The sequence below is a fragment of the Electrona antarctica genome, assembly GCF_951216825.1.
Source record: "Electrona antarctica genome assembly, chromosome: 4".
Lineage (NCBI taxonomy): Eukaryota > Metazoa > Chordata > Actinopteri > Myctophiformes > Myctophidae > Electrona > Electrona antarctica.
The window spans coordinates 51,252,148-51,267,144 of NC_136809.1; the positions used below are offsets into that span (position 1 = coordinate 51,252,148).

A 14,997-nucleotide genomic window follows, 5' to 3' on the forward strand; every position below is an offset into this window, starting at 1 on the left:
AGACCTTGTGCTTGATGTTTTTTTGGCCGACAATGCGGCACGAAAGTAACGGCGGCCTCGACTGATATGTGGATTTACTGGCCTTGACTGTGTGTGTGTGTGTGTGTGTGTGTGTGTGTGTGTGTGTGTGTGTGTGTGTGTGTGTGTGTGTGTGTGTGTGTGTGTGCGTGCGTGTGTGTGTCTAAGAGGTCAAAGGCTGATCACTAGAACGACCTCCAGTTGATCCATGGATCAGTAATGGTTTTCTTTCTTTTTTTTTTGAGTGGTGCTAGCCACTCTAATAGACAGCTATGTGTGTCCCTGGCTGTGTCTGTCTCTGTCTTTTACCTGTGGCTCATTAGCAAAGTTTGAAAGAAATACATTTGAGGCATTTTACTTGAATGACGATGAGGAACTGTACAACTCTCAACTAGAACAAACGGACAGCTTTTCATAGCCTACGACTGCTGCTGCTGTGTCCCACTTGATTTTTTTTTTTTAATTATTATTATTTTTTCTTAAAATATATATTCAATATATGCAAATGTATAAATCACAGTAATATACAATCCAAGTGCTTGAGAAGTGAAGGGATATTCTGTGTTCACAGAGGAAAAGGAGGGGTAATGAAAACTGCTACTGGTGTGTTTGTAGGGAGGAAGAAATAGCCTATATGCGCACACAATAACTCTTCCTACTGTATTTCCGGGCCCCTTCCCTACTTCCTTCACAGGTGTTACAGATGATACTAATTGGCTCACTGGAAACACTCTGCTACTACCAGTGGGTCTCAAAGTGTCCTTGTGTGGGTTCCAAAAATGGCCCTCGGAAATAAGGAAGTATAGGAAGGGTTATCCTGAGTGCATAGAGCCTAATAAACTCTTTGTCCAGAGAGGGAATACGGAGGGAAGGATGCATTTCTTTGGTTAAAGGGAATTCCCCCCACAATGTCTTGCACAATGTCAGGAGGACCTGTCCTGTGCTGGCCACCCACCGTGTGTCAGCTGAGTGAATAACGTCTGACATTTCCCTGGGGAAATAATCCAGACTCGACCTTCCAGAGAGTTTTATTCTTCTCCCTGACACCTCACTGATTTAAAGTCATCTGTTGTTTTCGTCGCTTGTGGAGATGGATGTGTAGAGTGATGGGGGGTGAGGGGGGTCGGTTTGCTCCATGTCCAAAAAAAAAGAAGGGGTGACACAGTGAAATTTGATGGCTAGCTCGCATGCTAGCTTTTACATCCAACTATAGACACCAGAGAGAGAGTGTGACCGACCGGGTCAGTGTCTTTGAACAAGTCCACATTTAGAGCTGCCCCCGGTGGCTGGGTCAGTGTCGACCGGGTCAGTGTCTTTGAACAAGTCCACATTTAGAGCTGCCCCCGGTGGCGGCCCCGTTCCCTTTTTTAGCCTCCTCCACCTCTTCCTCCCCGAGCGGTATCCTCCTCGCTCTCGTTCTCTAGTGTCTTTGTGTCTCTCCGCCGGGCCCGCCGTGGTGCTACTGGTTGCTGGACAGAGCCAAGTAAGGATGCTGGGGCAGCGCGGGGGACGGCGACTGTGAGCTGGACATGGCTCCTCTGTGCTTGAGACGGAGCTTGTGGGGAAGGGCGGTGCCCTTGGCCTGCTCGGCCTCCTTCTGGTGGTGGTGGTAGCCGCCGACGGAGGAAGAGGAGGAGGAGGCGGGCGACTCGTCGTCTGTGGAGACCTCCTTGTCGGAGCTGCGGTGGTCCCCGTCGCTGGAGGAGGCGTCTTTGCCCTCCTGGTAGAAGCCCTCCTCGGCTCCGGAGACTCCCTCGTACGTGAGCACTGGAGGCTCTTCGTCCAGCGCGTTGAGGTAGGTGTGGTGCTGCTGGAAGGGGGACTGGTGGCCCTCCTCGCTGTTGTGAACCAAATTCGGTGCGAAAGGGTTCTGTCGAACGTCCGTGTGCTGCTGCTGCTGGTGAGCGTTTTCCACACCCTGGAAGGTGTAGTGGCCGTGCAGGCTCTCGTGTTGATGCGCCGCATGGGATTCATATCGTTGCTGCTGTGCGGACTCGCCGTGACCGTCGGCGAACTCGTACCGCGCCGGCGAGTCTGCGGTCTTGGTTCTCTCCAGCCTCTCCGTGACCTCCATGATGGTCTGGGAGGAGCACTCCGAGGACTGGGAGGTGGAGGTGTGCTGCTGTGACGGTCTGCTCTGCTGGTCTTGATACTGTTCTTGTTGGTTCTGACGTTGTGGCCTCTGGCCGTCCATGACGTAACAAGGGCCACTGCTGGAGCGGTGCTGGAAGATCACGCTCCTCTGTGCAGAGGTGGCGTGGAGCGCGGCGGGGCTGGAGGCCTCTGGGTGGCGCTGTTGGTGATGGCTCTGGTAGTCCATCATGGCGCTTTCGCCGTCCTGAGCGTTCTGCTGGCGAACGGCCGCCGGCATCCCGTCGGCGCTGCCGTCACTCTCCACTCTGCTCACCTCCATCGCCGAGGACTCCCTCTTGATGTTGTAGCCCATGGGCTCGGGACTGTCTCGGGAAGAGCCGTCGGACATGTCGGAGAGGGAGCCGCCGTGGGCGTGCGGGGAATACTTGGGGAGCGGGGTGTGGCGCTCGCCGCGGGTGGACTGTTCCGTTTCCGAGGAGTCCGAGTTCATCATGACTTGGGAGGTGCTGGAGTACCCGCTGCTGGAGAGGTAGGGGTTGTTGCTGGGGGTGCTACTCATGTCGCTCATGTCTAACCCAATGTCACTGGTGGCGGCCGCAGCCGCGGTGGTGATCTGCTGGCTCTTCTCCATGTAGGTGGCCGTGCTGATGAGGCCGAAGCGCAGCTTGAGCTGAAGGAGCTCCGTCTTCAGGCGAACGTTCTCCTCGTTCAGCGCCATGACGCGCGTCTCCAGCACCATGTCGTTGAGGCGCCGCTTTTCCCGCGACCGCTTGGCGGCCTCGTTGTTCTTCCGGCGTTTCTCCCAGTAGGACGCATCTTTCTTCTCGTCCGAGATGAACTCCCGCTTGCGCCGGGAGTTCAGGTTGGACTTGCTGGACTTGCTCTGGCGGCCACTGCGTGGCTCGTCGTCGGGCAGGGGGGACGGGATGCTCTCGGAGTAGTTGGAATACGTGTCCACGTCCAGGGTGTTTTTCGTGCTGGTGGAGGATAGGTGTAAGCTCAGGCTTTCCATTATAACTGACTTAGGGGCCAGAGTACAACTCTGGCAGTGAGGGCAAAGGGGGGAGGGGCAGACGTTCTCTGAACGTCTTATGCAGGATGTGGGTCACTCCGTTTTCCACTGCTGAACCTGAGGACCTTGTTTCAGCTTGCTCACCAGGAACTGTGAGGGAGAGAGAGAGAGAGAGAGAGAGAGATATATTAATAACTTGTCCCAATGAAAAACGAGTGTACAGTACAGTGTATCAAATTGTTGACAGAGATCCAACACAGTAGCCTACAGTAAAATATGAAAAGAATACAAATACAAAAAAATCATTCAGGTTATGTAATATCTGTTCAACTTGGGATAAGGTTTAGTGTTTCTCATAATAATAACCGATGCTATCCCATTTCGGAACTTAACTGCCACCCATGCACACAACCTGCCAGCCAGAGGCTAAATTGCACTTCTCAGTCACAACCCCCCCTTACATCTCACCCTTCTCTTTTCTTTCTATGTGTGTCCATTTTGCGGCAGAGAGGGAGAGAGAGTACTGCATGTACTAACTGCATGGGCTGCATGGGACTGTGCTGCTGACTGCAGAGCCCTTGTGTAAGACACTGCACTGTCACATAACTCTGAGACTAGAGCCGGGCTGACGGTGTGTGCCAGTTCAGTGCAGCGACTGGCAGACGCGGGCGGAGGGAGGGAGGGAGGGAGGTGAATTACAGCATGCATGGGCCAACTGGCGGCCCGGGGGCCACACGCGGCCCCCACCATTACTTAATGTGGCCCGCGGGTTAATATCGGAATACTGATATATTATTGATTTCAGCTGTTACAATTCCAAACATACAAACATGGCCCGCTTTAATTACTCCAGTCTATATTAGCTGAATGACTAGTAGCTAGACTATATGACTCTATGACTAGAGCTTGTATGGTCTGCTATTTTTGCATTTTTTCCAAAAATCTACAAGTTTACAACACAATTCCTAATTTTTTTTGGAAAGTATAAAATAATTATTAAATGTGTCAGTAATTTCTTATGTATTTAAGTAATTTGTCAGAATCTGCCCTGTACAATTTGTGATTACGAAGCCCACAAACCAAACGGATAAAATACAATTGTATTCATATGGTCCAGGTCGCATAATAAGTAGTCCAAACTCCTGCTTCAAAGCAAAAACTCTCTTTCTCTCTTCCACTCCGGGCACTGCACAGTTAACACACTAGTTACTGCACAGTTAACACACTAGTTACTGCACAGTTAACACACTAGTTACAATGAGATCCGAGGGTCAATCATCGACATGAAAACTGGTTTTGCATGCATACATGATGTACTAAATCTGGGTCACTGTGTTAGTGGGTTACCTTGACTCATTGTTATATGGTATAGTTACGTAAAACGTACGTCATAATGGGCCTCACTGTAACATGAGGCCCATAACAGGGCAGGAGCCTATATCTCCTGTTTCTGTAGTGTGAGGTATACAAGTACTCCTCTTGCCTGGACATGAAGTACAGTCAAGTACCCCCCCCCGGAGGCCCGGACATGACGCTAGTACTGTATGACTTAACTCCCAATGCACCTCTTATTGCCGAGTGCCACGCAGGGAGGCATCGGGTTACATTTCTCAGAGGCTTTGGTACAGTATGACCAGGCCCGGGGATCGAACCCCCCCCCCCCACCCTGACCTCTCAGTCCCAGGGGCAGACACTCTTAACCACAAGGAAACTGAGCTGGATAATATTATAGAGCCAATACATACAGTTAGTATAACGTCCGTTTATCAAAGATGCCCGTAGTACTATAATTGCTGCTCTGTTTGCGTGCGTGCGTGTGCCATTTGTTTCTCTCTCTCTCTTTCTCTCTCTCTCTCTCTCTCTCTCTCTCTCTATATATATATATATATATATATATATATATATATATATATATATATATATATATATAGTTCCCTATAGTACCCTATCCAATCTAGTCTATTTTTCGTCGCTGTTACCCAACATGTGCTAGGATGGGTTTTCTGCCTCTTACCTAACTAGTAACTCTATATGCTACTGTTACATAATGGCACAGTCACACCGTCGTACAGTAAGTCCCTGAACGGCACCTTGGCTTGCGCTCCTCTGATATTTTCTTTGCTTAAAGGCTACAGTACACCATGTGTTTTCCAAGGCCTATCATTTAGGAATTTCATGGATAAAGGAGAAGCCAGTGTATAGACTGTAGGTCACATAACACATACTACACACTTCGTACTAGACTTCAACAGAGATTTGTTCTTTGCGGAAGTGAAATAAATGTGCTTGTTCCATCTAACCCTTTTCTGTCAGCAAAACGAGGAATTCCTATTTGGATCCGAAGCACTAGCAGACATGGGAAAAAAACATGAGGTCAACGAGTACCCCTGCACTCCCCCCCCACCCACCCACCCACCCACACACACACTGGTAATTTCCAGACAGACTCAATGGAGAGAGGAGGGCTGCTAAAGCGGGAAATGGAGGGAGGGGAAGACGTATGCATATGCCTGCATTGTCCCACTGACCTAGAAAAGACGCAAACGAGCGCTCCTCCTGCGCCATCAAATAGGTCAGTGGGACTGCGAGAGAGCGGGAGGCACGGAGAGGGGAAAAGCGCCATATAGTGCACGCTAAAAATAGAGCCACAGAAAGAGGTGGTGGTGGTGGGGGGGGGGGGTCGGGGGGGGACTAGTGGAATTCAATTGGTGGTCGCTCGCGTCATCTCATCGACACTGCGGCATGAGAATAAACGGACGTCATCGATTTAGAAAGTGGGATTATGAATCCCGCAATTTTTTTTTGTAGAGGCAAGGATTGGGTGACTAAAAATAGGCCTACTCTAGTCTTACTCATGTGCCTTAATTTAGTGAATGCTCACAAGTTCACGTAGGCCTACTCTCTCGTGTATTTTATTTTGTTTAACCTTTTTGTGTTATGCACACACGTTTTACCTCTCCCAATTGTTTTATATTATGTTTTTTGTTCGGTTTGTAAATGTATAGTAAAAACCATTGGACGACCGAAGAAATGTGAAATGAAAAATGATGTAAACACGATTATAGAATTAAATAGAGAATATACATAAATAAACCCTGCGATGGCTGGTTATGCAACGTTTATCCCGCATTCAGCTAAAGACAAATCCTTATGAAATTGCTGAAGAAAAAAAAAAAACGTCAACGGTATTGACGTCAGAGCACACACACCCATATCTGCAGCTAAATTCACATCATATACAGCCTCTCTCTTGGGACTGCGGGGAGAGGAGGGGACTGCTGTAATACGTGCTCTGAATGTCTCTGATCCAAAGCAGAGCTTGTGTAACACATGCGTAAGCCTTATTACACAATGGCAGATGAGATATAGATGCTACAGGTTACAGTATGTGCTGCTGTAACACCTAAGCTATGTTCACACGTCCGGAACCCCCAAATCACATTTTTGGAGTTCTTGGTGTGAAAGACAAACAAAAAAACAATTGGAAACAGATCTTTTCCCATCAGATTTGAACTGACAATCCTACTGGGTGTGAAATGAGATATAAATCTGATTTCTAAAGATTACTGTTATTATGCATCAATAAATCGACATGAAAGATAGATATATATTTTTTTATGATCAACCAAATTGATTAGTCTGATTAACCACTTAACACTGTATTATACTTTGTTGTACATTGGTGGCATACACTAATAGTGAAAATGGCAGATCCACAAGCTCACAATGCCATGCATTACATCTACTGTTTTCACTAATACTATACATATATATTTTAATCATAATTATCATTAATCATAATCGAGGCAAACGTTTGAAATTGGCATTGTTGCTTGGTACGCTGCATGCTGCAGTCTAAGCAACAGCTAAAAGCTCAAATTTAAAACGGTAATATCAGGATTAATACCGCTTAAGATGGATCTAAGAAGAGAGCTGCAGAGATGCAGTACACACACACCATTAGAGGCTTTCGAAAAGAATAGGTTTTTCCACTTGGAATAACAAAGAATTAACTCCCTGCGGCTGCGAGTCTGTGTGTGGGTTTTGGGGCTGTTGTTGGGAAGTGGAGAAAAATGTTTGGCACCGACTACATAGTTCTCAGACACTTGCTGCACCTTTGACCCCCCCCCCCCCCCCCCCCTCCTAGGCAAGTCTGGCCTGGGTAATGTATGGCATCCCTTTCCCCTCCTCCACCTCTGCGCGGTGATCTCCCTCCCTCCCACCCACCCCAGCCAGGCATCTCCATTTTGTCCCCTGGCTTTGTGTTAAGAAAGAAGCCCGCGCGGAACTTGGAACCCGGAATCCAAACATTCCAGGTCAACTGCTGCCATGTCCTATATGGCTGCCTGTTTCCACTCTGTCGTGTTTACAAAGGATCCTATACTGGAAACGAGCACTTCTAAGTGCCACCGTATTGACTAACCCCTATAGTCTTTGGTGAAAATACACTTCCACATCTCACATGGTAGTGCAGCATCGTCCTAATTTAGAGGATATTCTAAAAGGTTTCATCATCACCACTAATTAAAACTTCTCAAAGTTTACTTTCTGCCCCGTCAACTGAGATCCCCACCCATACGGCATGGATTAGATCTGCACTATAGTGCACTTCTAGGATATCTCCATGTGTGACAGCCAATATACTAGATGGCCTCTACTTAAGTAGACAACGTTCACAGTCAAAGCTTTATCATCTGTGTGTGATAGAATGCTAGACTTATAAGGAACATCACAAAGTTTATAAAAAGAAGACATGCCTGCTATAATAAAGCAGCACAAGTGGGCCAGTCAGTAAAGTAAATGAAATATGTGCACCATCCTTTCCCCCTGCCGTGTGTGTGTGTGTGTGTGTGTGTGTGTGTGTGTGTGTGTGTGCGTGTGTGTGTGTGTGTGTGTGTGTGTGTGTGTGTGTGTGTGTGTGTGTGTGTGTGTGTGTGTGTGTGTGTGTGTGTGTGTGTGTGTGTGTGTGTGTGTGTGTGTGTGTGTGTGTGTACACATGTTCCACTAGATAAAGTGACAAAGTAGTCCTGGTGCTGTTGTTGGCTCTTCTTGCCCCCATACCTCATGTCTGACCTATATTCAGAGAGCTGGCTGGGAGGTAGTGATGTAGTAGACAGCCCTGAAACCAGACCAACCGTCTGGCAACCTAAAGAGCCCAGCAGAGCTCTCTCTCTCTCTGTCTGTCTGTCTGTCTGTCTGTCTGGCCAGGCAGGCAGGCAGGCAAAGCCAGAGGGTGGGTTCTGTCTGTCTGTCCGTTGCATCACACCACATCCTGGATGCTCGCTAATTCTAATTACACAACAAAAGCCACACAAAGATATCTCTCACACAGGGATTTCGGGACGGCTTTGCGTGTCATAGAGGCAGGGGGATCATTATCTGGTGGGTTTAGCCTCCATTTTCTGTGTCTGATGTTTTATCATATAAGAAGAAGAGAGAGTCTTTTATCACGAAGTCTGTTCCTGTGAGTTCAGTGAGGGCGTAGTTACAGCAGCAGCATTGTTTCATTTCTATAATACATCACACTTGTGTTCGACTTCATACCGACTGTACTGAATACTTAATGAGCTCGGCCGTGTTGTTGTAAATCTATTATGAATGACATGGAAAATGAGTGTGAAAACATGATTCAATTACAGGATTATGTTCCCACGGGAGAATGGCTAGGTCGTTTGCTTCTCTCAAGACTGTTTATGGCATAACCTCCAAGTCCCTCCAATGCTATAGTTATTGTTATTAGATTATTTTGTTTGTTTGTTTGTTTGTTTGTTTGTTTTAAATAGGGGTGCAACAGTTAATCAAAGTAATTGATTGATTGAAAAAGAAATATCGACTAAAATAAAATATCCAATTTGAATCAATCTACAAGCTCACAACCAGCGCAACACCCTTGTACGAGAAAGTAAAAATAGGGCTTAAGACTGAATTATCAATTGATAAGAAAAAATCGTTTAAAATTTATTTGCATCTGTTCGTTGATAAATATACAAATATATATATTCTAATTAAAAAAGCACTTATTGATTTCACTCTGTCTACATGCATTTCAGTGGTTTTCAAACCTTTTCATGTCAAGGTTCATTATTTATTCAGCATTTTGAGCCACAGACCACCATTTGATGACATTTAGCCTCTCAGGCCTAAAACTTATTTTAGTAAGAATATTTCGTTCCAATATTTTGACCACAATAGACAATACCATGCTGTATTGATGCTGTAGCCTACCATTTAGGATACATAATAACGTTAAAAAAAATAACAATTATATTCTATACTCTCTAATTGCATAGACTTCTCTTAAATTACAAGTAATGCAATGTGTGAGAAAAGTGACCTAGTGACACACAAACACAAGCGTGTGTAAAAGGTAGACTATAACAATGTAAAACAGCACGCGTTCCCTGGAAAGCACCACCATGAGGGGTAAACTAAACTGCCTCCAGTGCCTCGCCTCGCCTTGACATTGAACACATTGACCACGTTTCACGATCCCTTCCTATAGTAGGATATCCCACACAGAGCTATATAAATCCGCATATTTCAAATAAGTCTATAACATAAACCATACAACAAATTGGGGCGAGGAGTAGCCTGGTCTGTTGAAAAGGGACACTATAGTCTTGAATCGTACAAAAACGACGCCTGTATTTAACGATAATAGGACGTATAATGTCTCAAAGTCACGGACACACCACACCGTCTAACAACCGTTACCGGTAGCTAGGGTGAGTGAGTCGCCATCGACGCCATGTGAACAATGCCCCATGCAGCCAACAGCTACAGCATCGTGTCCACTTCATACAACACGCACACACACATAGCCTACACAGCCAAGAAGACACCATAATAATCCATCTAAATCCACGTGTAATAACGACATTATTAGCATGTGATGATGTGACATAAATAACTAGGATTAAGTTTACCCCTCCACCACGTTTTCAATCAATAGGGTCCCCATAATAACGTACCTTCAAAAAAAAGTGACGTGTCTCCAAAAAAATGCAGGCTTGCCCGACCGACACACACAAAAGCTGTCTGTTTGTTCCGCAGTTGAAGTTTGCTTCCTCTCGTGTGTGACTGTGTCTGTAATGATGATCCCTCTTTTGTCTTTCTCTTTTCTCCAAAAAGAAACCGAAGTTGATGTTTCTTTTGCCGTTGAAAAACTGTTTTTTTTCTCTCCCTAGATCTGGCTTTAGTTTAGCCCGTGTGTTCCTCCTCGGCTTGCTGCTTGGCTTTGAGTGCATGTGTTATGCTGGGGACTTGCTCCAGTTTTCTCTCTCCCTCTCCCCTCTAGAATATGTGTTAGTAGGTCAGCGGTTGCATAACAGCTCTTAGGCTCTTATACACACTGCCTGTGTGTGCCTAGTCACATTTTGGTTCCGTATTCATTCATCCATCGTGATCCAATCCATCCAGCCAGCCACCGGTAGTTGAAAGGAGTAGGCCTGCTTACTTTAAGTTAGTAAAAGTATATTTCCGATGAATTGAAAATGGTGGACCCTGTTGTAAACAAGTGTAATGCTGTATCAGTGTGTCGTCCACAGTATAACAGTCTTTGTATTGTGTTGTGCTTTCATGTGAAATGTACCCATTCTGCAAACTGTATACATATTTAAATCAATCAATCAATCAATCAATCAATCAATCAATCAATTAGACGTAGAAATATAGTCTATTACAACAAGTAAAAGTCCGGATTTTAAAATGTACTTGAATAAAAGTGCACAAGCTTATTGATATAAAAATGTATTTATAGGCCTACTTAATTCTTAAAGTAGAATACTATAGAAAGTACTCATTATGCAGAATGTCCAATTTCACAAGTTTTCAAATGCTTAAAAAAATCTTTTGAAAATAGCAGATCTATATGTTAGCTTGTAGATCTGCTATTTTCAAATGGCTGCAAAATGTATACTATATGCTGAAGTGTAGTAGGCCCATAATGTATATATATGTTCAAATGAATGTATAGTGGAGTAAAAGTACAATATTTAGATCTGAGATGTATACTGTAGGCATATAGTGCTGCTGTTGTGTGTTATAGGGCTGCAACTAGATTAAATGGTAAATGGTGCATTTATATAGCGCCTTTATCCAAGGCGCTTTACAGATATTGTGCATTACATTCACCCATTCACACACACATTCATACACCGATGGCAGCGGAAACCATGCAAGGCACAAACTAGCACAACCGGAGCAATTTGGGGTTCAGTGTCTTGCTCAAGGACACTTCGACAGTAACTCTGGGGGAGCCCGGGTTCGAACTGGCAACCTCACGGTTCCCATCCAGCCACTCTACCCCTGAGCCACCGCCGCCCAAACAATTCTGCTTAAAGCAAACATTAAAAGTCCATAGACTTGGCTGCCACATGACGTCACGAGGGGGGGCATGCTTAATGTAAACATTAATAGTCCCTAGACTCCGATCATGGCTGCCACATTGAGGGCTAGCGCCCCTCAAAAACAAGGGTTCAAAGTATACAGAGTTCCCAAAGTGGGGTCCTTGGGGGAGTTCCAGGGTCCCCAGCTAAATGATAGTTTGGAACCAAATGGACCCTTATGGGTAGGGATGGAGCTCGATAACCGATACCCGAAGAAATCTGATAAGAAGCTTATTGAGTACCCGTTATCAATAAGCTTTGGGGCGGCTGTGGCTCAGGAGGTAGAGCAGGTCGTCCAATGATCCATGGGTCGGCGGTTCGAATCCCGGCTCCTCCTGTCTACATGTCGAAGTGTCCTTGGGCAAGACACTGAACCCCAAATTGCTCCCGATGTGCTGGTTGGTACCTTGCATGGCTTCCGCCGCAATCGGTGTATGAATGTGTGTGTGAATGGGTGAATGTAATGCACAATCTATGTAAAGCGCCTTGGATAAAGGCGCTATATATATGCACCATTTACCATTTATCAAGCTTGTTATTGAGCATAGCGGCATAGTCATGTTTAAACAATCAAGACAAGAGGCGATCAAGAAATAAATGCCAACTAGCGCTGTCCGGGTAAACACAATTAGGCTTTAAAGTGGTGGTATATATATTAACCAGTCAACAGTTTCTTTAATATTTTTTTAGTAAAAAGGTCAATTGCCTTCTGTCTGTTAGAAAAGTATTGTATTTGAAGGCCCTAGTAAAAGATATACTGGTTCTGTTCAGAATTTATCGTAATTGTCTTTCCACAAAAGAATAGAAAATGCTCGATAGTGGGCTCGATAAGAACCCAGCTCGATAAGCCTGATCGATAAGGTGATCGTTATCAATAAAACATTAACAAGCTCCATCCCTACTTATGGGTCTGTAAATCTGAGACTAACGGGTCCATTTGGTTCCATTTGTACATTCTCAGACCCCCTTTCCACCGGTTGGTTCCCAATGGGAACCGGTTCAGTTCTTTTTGGTTCTTAGTCCATGAGCCAGAGCTCCAAAATTGGTGGGAAAAACTAGACCTATATTAAATTGTTTATAGGATCAATACAAGTAAATTAATACATGATAACCATTCCACAGTAGTAGCTTTTACATATTTTCGATTATTTTCCTACATACGGTAATGCCTCATTTCATATTTAAAAATGTAAAATTTGTAATACAATAAATCATTGTCTTCGTGTAAGTACTCAATTGGGGAAGTTTCATGGTGATAAAATCTAATATAGGTATAGTTTTGCCCACTCAATTCATAATTAACGTTCCAATTTTGGAGCTCTGGCTCATGGACTAAGAACCACAAAGAACTGAACCGGTTCCCATTGGGAACCAACCGGTGTAAAAGGGGCCTCAGAGTTAAATTAACATTGATTTTTACAATATAAATTGTAAAATACCATTAAATGGGGATCTATAGACTCATTTGCATCACTAGCCGTAAAAGTCTTCTCTTATGGGGGTCCTTGGAATATCTTTTAAAATGGGGGTCCGCGGAGCTAATTAGTGTCCATTTGGGGGTCCTTGACATGAAAAAGTTTGAGAGCCACTGCTCTGGGGGAACACGGTCAACATAGTATAGGCCTATAGGGCAGTGTTGATTTTGACAGCACATTTTCATTTTAGTTTTAGTCATAGTCTTTGCAATGGAACTTCATTTAGTTTTACTCATATTTTACTCATCATCAACACAGCTTGAGATTCGCCATACTCATCATCCATGGAAGTTTACCTATCTAATGGAAAATGTATACTTTTGGTGCAAGTGGGCAACATGACCTTTGGGCAAGTAGAACATGACCTGAATTCGCCCAACGGGCAAGTGCCTCTGCATGAGACCTTGTGAAGAACCCCTGTCGCAGTAATTCATAATCAGTGATTTCGACGTCGTCGTCGTTCGACGTGGTTCAACGTTGTTTGACGCTGTCGTCGCCCGACGTCGTCATTCGACGTTGTCGTCGTTCAACGTCGTTCGACGTCATTCGACGCCGTCATCGTTCGCCGTCGGCAGTCGTCGTCATCCGTCACCGTCGTCCGCCGCCGCCGTCCGCCACCGTCGCCGCCGTTCGCCGTCACCACTTGCTGAAAATAGCCGATCTACAAGATCTGTGTGCTTGTAGATATGCTAGAATGACTTGTGTCTTACTGGATCTCTTGTCCACTAGCCCGTTCCTAACATTTTTGTCTAGTTTTTATTTGTTGACGAAATTGTCAATTCATTTAGTCATCATAGCTTATAGTTTTCATTTAGTTTCCATTTAGTTTTCCTCAGTGAAAAGAAGTAGTCGAGGAACATTTTTCATCATAGTATTAGTCGAGGAAATCAACAGTGCGGACAGCGTGGTATAGGCCTATAGAGGGTATGCGTGTGACATCATCATCAAACCAGGAAGTTATGCAGGAACGCCTACTGAGGCCATAAACTACTTTCTGGCCTTGACAGCCCATGCATTCACACAGAAAAGTCTTATCTGATTGCATTAAACAACATTAAACAATGTTAAACTCACTTTGCCTGTTGCTTTGCCACTCGATTTGCCACTCGATGTGCCATTCACTTTAAGCATGCGCATACTCTCTATAGAAGGGTTCCCAAAGTGGGGTCCGGGGACCCCCAGGGGTCCCTGAGGCTAAATTGTAGTTTGGAACCAAATTAACCATTACGGGTCTGTAACTCAGAGAGTGTACAAATGGAACCCTCTCAGAGTTAACATTGATTTTACAATATAAATTGGGGGTCCCAGTGATAGAAATGCAATTAAATAGGAGGTCCGTAGCCTAATGCATGTCAAACTTGCGGTCCTTGAAATGAAACGGGTTGAGAATCACTGCTAGAGCCGTTAACATCTTCTCGGGGTCCCTGGCATATCTCTTCAAATGGGGGTCCGTTGGCTAATTAGTGTCAATTTGGGGGTCCTTGACATGAAACAGTTTTTGGAACCACAGGCCTATAGAGAGTATGCGCGTGACATCATCATCAAACCAGGAAGTTATGCAGGAACGCCTACTGAGTGGCAAAAAACTACTTCCTGGCCTTGACAGCCCATACATACAAACAGAAAAGTCATATCTGATTGCATTAAACAACATTAAACGATGTTAAACTCACTTTGCATGTTGCTTTGCCACTCGATTTGCCACTCGATGTACCATTCACTTTAAGCATGCGCATACTCTAGTCTCTATAGGGTTTGACTGGTTAAAGAGGTTGTTTTTCCTAGAGAGGTATGCAGCTGTTCACTTCTCAGAGAGCCACGACCCATCTGGCAGTGGGATATGTGATTTTTCATTTCATTGCTATAATGTACATTCTTTGGCAGTGACCAGCAGCGTGCAGGATCACTGTAAGCTTGATGGAATATAGCTATGTGTAAGATTAGAGTCTTACACATATCCAAAAGGCATCCAAGGACCCATTGGAAAAGTATACTCCATGTGGATAAAACA

The 14,997-nt window shown here is 45.0% G+C and overlaps 1 protein-coding gene across 2 annotated transcripts; it reads right to left on the reverse strand.

Moving 5' to 3' along the window:
• Window positions 1-247: 247 nt before the first annotated feature.
• On the reverse strand, window positions 248-10,346 carry LOC306921928 (uncharacterized protein). 2 transcript variants are annotated; one of them, XR_013789866.1, is made up of 3 exons: window positions 10,096-10,346; window positions 1,348-3,274; window positions 248-1,225 (listed from the first exon to the last, which is right to left on the reverse strand). XR_013789866.1 is itself a non-coding variant. In XM_079499260.1 (2 exons), exon 2 carries the CDS (start codon window positions 3,122-3,124, stop codon window positions 1,478-1,480), a length of 1,647 nt encoding a protein of 548 aa, XP_079355386.1. In that variant the 5' UTR covers window positions 3,125-3,274; window positions 10,096-10,346; the 3' UTR covers window positions 248-1,477. The 2 variants fall into 2 exon arrangements, 1 of the variants encoding a protein (XP_079355386.1); XM_079499260.1 differs by having other exon boundaries at window positions 248-3,274.
• Window positions 10,347-14,997: the final 4,651 nt, after the last annotated feature.

Excerpts from the sequence above, each read along its gene's own strand:
- LOC306921928 (XM_079499260.1), bottom strand. The coding sequence starts at position 3,124 with ATGGAAAGCCTGAGCTTACACCTATCCTCCACCAGCACGAAAAACACC.